The 10,151-nt window shown below is 42.0% G+C and overlaps 1 protein-coding gene across 2 annotated transcripts in view; it reads right to left on the bottom strand.

Annotated features, from left to right (window-relative positions):
• Positions 1-2,459: 2,459 nt before the first annotated feature.
• The window catches only part of pdcd6ip (programmed cell death 6 interacting protein), a 19,017-nt gene continuing 11,325 nt past the window's right edge, over positions 2,460-10,151 (bottom strand). For both annotated transcript variants that reach the window (XM_026157034.1, XM_026157035.1), the window contains exons 10-18: positions 9,307-9,484; positions 5,791-5,902; positions 5,417-5,586; positions 4,815-5,063; positions 4,490-4,624; positions 4,265-4,359; positions 4,027-4,162; positions 3,747-3,937; positions 2,460-3,374 (exon numbers count right to left, since the gene is read on the bottom strand). In XM_026157034.1, the coding sequence (XP_026012819.1) occupies positions 3,188-3,374; positions 3,747-3,937; positions 4,027-4,162; positions 4,265-4,359; positions 4,490-4,624; positions 4,815-5,063; positions 5,417-5,586; positions 5,791-5,902; positions 9,307-9,484 (1,453 nt within the window). In that variant the 3' untranslated portion in view covers positions 2,460-3,187. The remainder of the gene's footprint in view (positions 3,375-3,746; positions 3,938-4,026; positions 4,163-4,264; positions 4,360-4,489; positions 4,625-4,814; positions 5,064-5,416; positions 5,587-5,790; positions 5,903-9,306; positions 9,485-10,151) is intronic.

Raw genomic sequence — 10,151 nt, 5'->3', positions numbered from 1 at the left:
AATATTTGGTGTGACCACCCTTTGCCTTCAAAATAGCATCAATTCTTCTAGGTACACTTGCACACTGTTTTTGAAAGAAATCGGTTGGTAGGTTGTTCCAAACATCTTGAAGAACTAACCACAGATCTTCGGTGGATGTAGCATCCTTCTGTCTCTTCATCTAATCCAAGACACACGCGATGATGTTGAGATCAGGGCTCTGTGGGGCCATACCATCACTTCCAGTACTTCTCGTTCTTCTTTACGCTGAAGATAGTTCCTAATGACTTTGGCCGTGTGTTTGAGTTTGTTGTCCTGCTGCAGAATATTTTTATTTGGGGCCAATAAACAGTCATTTATATTTCTGAAAGTGTTCTTTGTTTACAGCATTTTTTTCCACAGGTGCCTAAAACTTTTGCACAGCACTGTATGTATTTCTATCTCTAAATATGGTTGATAGAAAAGTTCCTGATTTTTCACTGTCATTTAAATGTTTATCTGGTAATTACTTTGGTGTAGTATAAAAGGACATAAGGCTGGTCTTTATCATGTCTTTTATATAATAATTATGCCCTCCTTAACATTTTTCAAAGCAGTCCATTGAGGCAGGTTGGAGTCCTTGCTGAGCCTATTTTGGCGCCTGGGCCTTATGTTTGACACCCTTTCCATAAACCCTAGAGATGCTTGTGTGGCAAAATCCCAGTATATCAGCAGCCACGTTCAGTCACTTAATCCCTTTTCCTTCCTCATTCTGAAGCTCGGTTTGAACTCCAGCAGGTCGTCGTGTCCGTGCCTTCGTGCCTAAACGCTCCGAGCTGCTGCCGAGTTAAATAAGTATGCCTGGTAAGTGGCTGGTTAGTGTACGAGCTTCAGCTCTATATTCCATTATTTTATTAAACTGAAACACTCTTTACATAAACCCTAGGACAAATGAAAAATTGCCCCAAATCCCCCGTTTGGGTATCTCTGCGCAGCAATTCCTCTAATCGAGTATTTCTTTGCAATTATCAACATCATAGCCAAAGAAAAGCCTCGGTTCAGCCTTATTACCGACAAACACATGGTGAGGAGGAGAGCAAAGCGATGAGAGAAAGAGAGAGAGAAGAGTGGGGGAGTAAGAATAGTGTGAACACCAATATGGCTGAGTGCGGAGTTTGGGAGCCATTAGGCAGAAGGTAATTAATACCTGTCACTGCAGTGCTCTGTTCGCTGCCTTTATTCTGTTTCAGACCAATTAAAATATGACACTCCTCCGGTGGAGAACGCCTTGTTAAAATTAAACGGCAGAGACGCACAGACACCTTTGATAAACACATCCAGAGCTACAATTGGCTTTGGCAGCAGCGGCGGCAGAGCCATGCTGTATAGATATACACAGAGAGAAAAACATGGCAGTGTGTATGTGTTGTGTCACTTCCAGTAGGAGATGCGAGCTGTTAGATCTGATTAAAACTGTGTTTCCTTGTGAGTCTCACTCCAAAGCGCGAGCGCGCACACTGACGTAATCTTGCGAGACGTTTATGAGCCAGGAGATACTGACCGGTGTAGATAACTCACTGCCAGCGATTCGCAGCTCGGACAGCAAGGACAGACGAATGGTGAGCAAAAACAGATGAGCCAGGGGAGCGAGGAAATGCCAGGTGGTGTACAAAAATAATAATTATTTAGAAAAAGAGAAAACGCTTAAGAGCAAAGCAAAAAAAATCTGATAAGAAGGAAAACAAAGGATGGGAAGAGCACAGAGGGAAACTTAAGTGAAATATGGTGGGGTTTTTTTTTTTTAAAGAGTTGTGGTGGTAGGAACTCGAGAAGACAGATTAGACAGAAGAGAGGAGAAAATGGAGAGAGAGGTGGAGTGATGGATGTAGGCAGGGGACCAGCAGCTCTCTGCCAACATCTCCATGCATCCTTCCAGACATCACACTGCGCTGCCATCTGCCTCCCTGACACACACACAAACGCGCGCGCGCACACACGGGGAGGAGATATGCGAAATCATTAGCGTCTCCTGACACTGAATAAATATCTCGGGATGAAATCTGTCTATGGAGAAATCACCTGCGGGGAAATATGATTGGATGAGATCACGACCTCACTGGAACGTAATTTGCATGTCATCTAAATGGGATCTGCCCCCAGTGCTCGGGGGTCAAAAAGCATCCGATTAGTTGGATGGGACAAGTCAATCTCTGATTGGCTGACAGAAACAACAACGGCAGGTAGTGCTGCTTCACACCCCCTCCTCCCCCTCCCCTGTGAACTGCAGGACTGCCCTCTTCTGGCTGCTTTACAAACCTCCACAGTTTAAGGAGAGGAAAAAATAAATAAATCAATAAATAAAAGACATCTGAAACACATAAAGACAAACAAATGGCGTCTAGTTGCTGTTGTTTTTAATCTCAAAGGTGATGGATAAAAACAAAAACACAAAGAGCAGGAGTGGCGCACACAGAGTGTCTCGGTTAATCACATACAGAGTCTTATTTATACATATATTTATATAGCAGAGCCATTTCTCCCACTTGTACAGCCTCTTGATTGTAACACGGAAATAAACCCACATTCCCGGGGTGAGAGAGCGAGAGGAAAGAGTGAAAGAGAAACAAAAACAGTCATCTACATTAGAAAACCTACCGGCCATTCGTTTTTCTCTTGTTGTTTTTTTTATAGATTTATACATCAGAGAAGCATCAGTATTCATTACAAAAATAGTAATATAGTTAATATAGATGCGCTGGGAGATTTGATTGAGTCAATACAGATGCACAGTCTCCAGCGAGGAAATGAAGAGCCGCTCTGTGCGCCTCGATGAGTGTTGTTACAGCAGTCCACCTCAGTCAAAGAGTCAGTTATCATCGGAAAGAGGTTAAGGGTTTAATTTAATCAACAAAACTTTTAGAAAATGAGTACATAAAAAAATAAAGAGGAGGAGGAGGTGTTAGTGCACTGATGAAAGCTGAAACAGTTTTAGGGAAAAGTGCTGCCAGGATCCAGAAAAACATGCGCTTAACAAAAAGAAAGATGAGTTACAGAAAAGTGTTAAAGGCTTTTCAGCAGCTCCACCTTCACACAGCTGCTGTCAGGAGGAGAAAAAGTGTAAGACGAGTGGAGGAGCCCATGGGATTGAAGTGTTATTGCTGGGGATGTTTGTTTGTTTGTTTTTTAATTTGGTGTTAACATGTGAGGAATACGGGGATGAAGAGGGGAGTTATTGCTGAGGGTAGTAGGGCTGTTGCTGAGGGGGTTGTTGGGGGTAGCCTGGGTAGGGCTGTCCTGCTGGAGCAGTTCCTGGGTATCCTCCCTGACCCGGAGTCTGGTAGGGCATGTAGGGCATGTTGGGCATGTTGTACTGGCCGTAAGCATAAGGATTGTAGCCCATAGGCATCTGGTAGTACCTGCAGGGAAAAGACAACAGACGAGACAAACTTCAAACATTGTATAATCAAAACACTTCAGAGTCAAAGGTTGCAGACTTCATTTAAAAGTTATAATGAAGCAAGTAACGCCCTCTTCTAGCATCAGTATACAGAGCTAGAACTGAGTTTGGGTTTAATGGCATTTGCAGCTGGTAAAATTAAAGACCATCTATAGATTTTTAATTGCTCCATGTTTACTGAGAAGATATTTCATGCACCAATGAGAATGCGAACCGGTCAACCTGCAGCAGTTTTTTTTTTGTCACTTTAAGGACCAAATGAGGTGCTCAGATCTGAGAAATCCACTGGGAAAAAAAACAAAAAACAGAGAAGACAGATTTGAAAACTGACCCAGGGTAGCCTTGGTAGGTGGGGTAAGGTGGTCCCTGGGCCTGGGGTGCCATGGGTGGTGGGTTGTTAGTGGGAGCGGCAGCAGGTTGTGAGCTGGCGGGTGTGGTGGAGGCTGCCTGAGGGATCACGCTTGGTGGAGGTGGCCTGGCTGGGGGCTGGGGCTTTGACTCGGGTTGTTGAGGCTGCACAGGCTGGAAGACGTAGAGGGAGAGAACAGAAAGATGAGCACACGACTGACAGATGTTGATAATATTCAATGCTGGGCTGAGTATCCGCTTACAAAAACGGTTCTGGGTGCAGGGGTCGGTCCAGGAGCCGGGGCGGCGGGGCCGGAGGGGGCAGCGGGAGTGCTCTGATAGGCGGGAACGTTGAAGGCTGGAGCGCTGGGCTCTCGAGCGATGCTCTGCTGCAGGTCCCTGAGAGCAAAAATCGAACATCACAAATAAAATAAAACAGAACCCAACTGCAAAAACAGTCTTCCTTCTTGGCCAGCTTGGAATGACCGTGCGGGTACGTACTTGAGGAGTTCATCGCGCTCCGTCTTACGGGCAAAAACGATGTCGCTGCATTTGTTCTGGAACTTGAGCAGGATTTCTGTCAGGTCGTTGTAGAACTGAGCGGGGAGAAACAAACAGGGACAAAAATAACTAACCCGGTTTGGGACGCACAAAAGTAGAGCACATCTGACAAAAGATATGCATCGCTGCGGCACGGCTGGTCCCGCTGTTCTGCTGAGCACGTACCTTGGTGCCCTCGCGCAGGTTGTTGCTGATCTCCATGTAGCTGTCGTGGGCCGAGGCCAGCTTCTTGAGGACCTCCTCCCTCTGGTTGGAGTCTGCGTTGGACTGCTTCAGGCTGCTGAACTCCTGGTGGGACGTCTGGAAGCAGATCGCAGGTTGAGAGGACGGTTAACCTCCGACTCCTTTTATTATGTATGCACTTTATGTCCATCTATACATTCTTTTAATCCGATACAGTTAAAGCATCATTCCCGTGAGGGAATTCTGACCCAATTTAAGCAATAAACACACATAAAACCCGCACACTTCCCACCAAAGCTGCCTGTACCTGAACTTTCCCCAGCAGCTCTTCCTGTGTGCGGAGGCTGGCCTGCACTCGCTGGTTGTAGCTGCCGTACAGCTGGTCGAGCTGGCCCAGCGACAGCTGCTCCTCATTGATTGCTCCATCCTGAGCCAGCGCCGTCAGGAAGGTGGTGGACATGTCAAAGGTCACGGACTTGATCTCTCCCTCGATAGTCTCCCTCTCTTTCTTTACCTCCTCCAGCTGAGCGAGCAGAGAGCGCAGCACGTTCACTACCTACAGGGGAAGGTAGACACATGACTTTTCCACAGTCCGACATTAACCTCTCACCCTCGTTACAGTGAGTCCAGCAGCTGGAGAGAGGTGCAGTTCTTTCAGTTCTGCTTGCTTAGTTATTTGAGCTCCCCAGTGAAACACAACACAGTATCAGCAAAAAAAAAAAAGAAAAGAAAAGAAAAAGGGAGGCAGTGAGGGGAGGAGGTAAAGGGCCATAAGGAACACAATGTCCACCGGGGGTTTCTGTGCAGCAGGAGTCGACGTTTATGGGACACACACATAAAAAAAAAAAAAAAAAAGCACATTCCCAATATTTAAGCTCACAAACAAAGATGTAAAGATGTCAGACAGACCTCGCTGCCCTGTAGTGTCTTGGTCGGGTTGGCAGAGGGGATGGCGGCGTTGAGCTCGTTCTCTGGTTTACACAGCAGGGCGATCATGTCACAGTGGGTGTTGTAGCGGTCCCTCACCACCTGGTCGGCTTGCACTGCCTTGTCCAAGATGTTGCGGAAGTTAGCGCCCTCTGTGTAGGGAGAGGATTAGAGGGACTAAGAGAGGGCTTTTTACAGCGCATAAACTTGCACGACAAGTTTGTGTCCAATAAATTAGGAATTTCCTGTTGTTCTTTTGCAGCGCGCTCAGTGTGTAATGGCCCCAATAAATAAATTTTTTTTAAAAAGCGCCCAACACCAACAACAAATGAGAGCAACAATCTTCCTTGGCATACCGCTTCGAAGGGGCTTGTAGAGGTCTCCAGAGGGAGTTCTGCTCCAGCGCTGGCTGAACTTGGTCCTCAGCTCGTTGTCGGTCGTCTCTTCATTGTCCAGCATCTTCAGAGACTAAAGGACGAGAACACAAAGACGCTGAGAGGACAAAAACACCACCGATACATATCGATTAGCACAAAAGTGCTGTACATCTAAAATAATGAGAGGACATAACACCAGCATAAGATAACAGAGTTTAAAGACACATAAAATGAGGAAACCCGAGTAAGAAATGATACAAAAAAGTAATCAGAACCGATTCTAAAGGTGGGTTTTCAAACGGGTTTGAATATGTATCATGTTGGGGAGGTCCTGATGACACATGAGGAATCTGTTAGACTATTTGGATATTCTTATTATTGTTATTATAATGTCAGGATACGGAAAAATTGCTTATACAGCTGGTGAGATCCTGTCATTGTGGCATGTGTTTTAACAGCTTTTTTGTAAATGTGGAACCGGAGCTGGCTACAACAATTCCAAAAAGTAATCACAGCGAAATGTCACTGATAGAAATAAATTCAAAGACTATGTTCTTGTCGGGAGTTACTGAATTAGATATTTTAGATGTAGTTAACAACTGTAAGAACAAGACCTCTACTGATTGTTTTGGTATAGATATGACATTAGTTAAACGAATCATACATAGCATTGCCAGACCTCTAGCTTATATATGTAATTTATCATTTCAAACGGGGAAATGCCCAAAGAAAATGAAAATAGCTAAAGTTATACCCATATATAAAAGTGGAAACAAACACATCTTCACTAACTATCGACCAGTGTCCCTGCTCCCGCAGTTTTCTAAAATATTAGAAAAACTTTATAATAATAGACTAGGTAAATTTATTGACAAACATAAACTAATCAATGAAAGTCAGTACGGATTTAGGACAGGAAGGTCAACTTCAATGGCTATCATTGATGCAATAGAAGAGATAACCAACAGTCTGGATAGAAAAAGACATGCAGCAGGGATATTTATTGACTTGAAGAAAGCATTTGATACGATTAATCATAGCAGATTATTTAAAAAATTAGACAGATATGGTATTAGGGGAGTGGCCTTGAAATGGATCCAAAGTTATTTGACTGAGAGACAGCAGTATGTGAAGATGGGCGAATTTGAATCGGGGTATTTGGGCATTAGCTGTGGAGTGCCACAAGGATCAGTTCTGGGACCAACTCTATTTAACCTTTATATAAACGACATATTTAATGTATCAAAGTTATTAAAATTAGTTATATTTGCTGACGACACCAATATTTTTTTATTCTAACGACGACCATAGTGACCTAGTACTTAACATTAACAACGAGTTAAGGAAATTAAAAATATGGATGGATGTTAACAAATTATCTATAAATTTGAGTAAAACCAAGGTAATGTTCTTTGGGAATTACAATGTAAATGAAGATACTGTGATAAAAATAGATGGTGTAGTCATAGACGTAGTATCAGAAATAAAATTCTTGGGAGTAATGATTGATAGCAAATTATGCTGGAAATCACACATCAGACATATACAAAATAAAGTGTCCAAAAGTATCTCAATCATAAATAGAGCCAAGTTCTTCTTAAACTGCCATGCAATGTTTTTGTTATACTGTGTACTAGTCCTACCATACTTGACTTATTGTGTAGAGGTGTGGGGCAATAATTACAAAAGTTCTCTGCATCACCTGGCTATACTACAAAAATGTGCTATAAGAATAATGTATTCTTTGGGTTTAATGGTAGGATAAAGGTAGGATATTATAGTCACACTAATATTTTGTTTTTGCAGTCAAAACTATTAAAATTGATTGATTTAGTTTAATTCTCGACTGCTCAACTCCTATATAAGGCAAATAAGGGTATACTGCCAGAAAATATCCAAAAGCTCTTTACACATAAAGAAGGAGGTTACAATTTGAGGGGATGTAGTAACTTTAAAAGGCAGATAGTTAGAACTACCAGGAAAAGTTTGTGTGTGTCTGTGTGTGGAGTGAAACTTTGGAACAGAATGGATGTAGAGCTCAAGCAATGTCCAAATATTCATCTGTTTAAATCGAGGTACAAAAAATGTATATTGTCAAGGTACAAAGAGGAATCGAGTGTGTGATTGTTTATCGATGATAGTAAATAATAATATATTCTTTGTATTATTTCTTTCTTTTTTCTTTGTTTATATATAGAATGTTAACAACAAATACTTATATAAACAATTATTTTGTAGAGTTGAAATGGACACTGTTGATTATTGTCTTACGCTGTTGTTATTACTGTTATCTCCATTATTAGGAAACAGTAGACCAGAATTAATTCTTAAAAGTAAAATTGATGAAGTTACAACTATACAATGGAAGCAAACTTCATTGATATTTTCATAGCTAAAATATAAATAATATACGGAGAGGATGTAATGACCATGATGGTGATGACTGTGATATTCAGCGGTGGTAACAAAGACTGTATTATTGATGCTAAATATTTACACTACTGTATGTCGTAATTATGACAATGCGATAATTTTATAACCGTAATTGTATGTCACAAATATTTAAATGTACTGCGCAACTACAAAATTTAAAACTCAGATAAGATTGTAGGGGTGGGAGTTAAAAAGCTTGTCTTCATCCCACTCCTTTTCGAGCTAAACTTGTTTTTTCTTTTTTTGTGTAATTGTACATTACAATAACTTTATTATTTGGTTGCTCGAATAAAAGACATTCATTCATTCATTCATGTGTTTTCAGAAACTGCCACACTTGAGACACACGAAGCAGCGATTATTACATCAGTGATTATAAACTTTGCTCGTCCATATTTGTTTGCCTCGTGTACTTTTTAATGATCACTCAACATGCATGTTAAATAAAAAAACTGAAACTGCAGTTTAATTAAAAATAAAAACTCAATATATAAAAAATTAAAATCTCAAATAATAGTCATTTTTTGGCGAGCTCAATTGTATTTTCGTCTTTTTTTTTTTTTTTTTTTACCTCCTTTTAGTCTCATTAATGACTACTTTTTAGGAAAATTAGGGCATTTCAGTTTGGACTTTTCAACTCTGCCAACAAACTTGGAGGCAGATTGTGCTTTATGTTTTCCCTCCCATCTGTTTATTTGTTTGTCAGCATGATGTTTAAAAAATGGGTTGGCTGAAGCCGGTGGACAGACAGTCCTTGGCCCAACGATCAGTGGATTAGATTCCTGTGATGATGCGGATCTGGGATTTCCGCCACTAGGAACGATTAAGAGTTTTTTTTAGCATTAATACGCTCTTCTGGTAATAATGGTGGTAGAAAACTCCAACATTCGCGGCGTCCAAGCCAGGATTCATATGCTACGTTTTGAAGAAAGCAAAGCCATATGACGAACAAGCTGTTTGCAGCCTGTTGTTCTAAAAGCGGCTTCTTCGCTTTGTTAAACAGATTTTGGGGTCGCTGCGAGCAGGAAGGTCAGAGGGCACGTGTCTGCTCGCGTCACCGACCTCATCCAGGATCTCTCTGTTGCGGGTCAACAGCTCGGGCAGGTCTTTGATGAGCTGCTCGATGCTCTGCAGTCCTCCGTGCTGCACGACGTTCCTGGCCTTCTCAGCAATGGATTGTGGGATGGAGTCTCCTGACAGATCCTCCAGAGCAGCTGGCAGGTTTAGAGACGCCAACACCCTGATGGAGAAACGCATCATCTGTCAGTTATTACGGCTGCTTGAACATTAATTTGTAGCTCGTCAGCACGGAGCTCATTAAAAACAGCTTTTACAAAGTTTACTTGACGAAAACGAGTTAAAGTAAATATTTTCATTTTACTGCTTTAATTGAATGACAATGCACTCATGTTGACGTCGTTGGCTCAAATTTCTAATAAAGATCTTCAAACGATGTGCTGAGAGCGCCGCACTGACGACACGAGTGCTTTTATCGACACGTTAATGGTACCTGATGCTCCCTCATGTTATGAATTATTAAATTTATTTACAGAAGCACTTACTGACATGTTAACAGGAAGACACAGAGTGGTTTACACAAACAGCAACTCATATGAGAGTTTCCACATAAACTCAGATGGTGAAGTCGTTCTTTTTACGTTACACAGAGCAGGACATCTTCCAAGAAATACTCCTGCATCAGAACACATGGTCACCACTGCTCTCACACGGGCCTGATGTGATGTCATGCAAACTTTGAGAGACATGACAGGCAGAATCCCGAATAGAAATCTTTGAATCTTCACCATCTTTAACACACGAGCCAATCGTGTCGTCACACTCTCATTCATAGTAGTTTGTAGGCTGCCTTCTTTCAGCTGCTCCCTTTAGTTGTCGTCCCCATCTCA

The sequence above is a fragment of the Astatotilapia calliptera genome, chromosome 22 (assembly GCF_900246225.1).
Source record: "Astatotilapia calliptera chromosome 22, fAstCal1.2, whole genome shotgun sequence".
Lineage (NCBI taxonomy): Eukaryota > Metazoa > Chordata > Actinopteri > Cichliformes > Cichlidae > Astatotilapia > Astatotilapia calliptera.
This window is presented reverse-complemented; position numbering and strand designations above follow the sequence as displayed.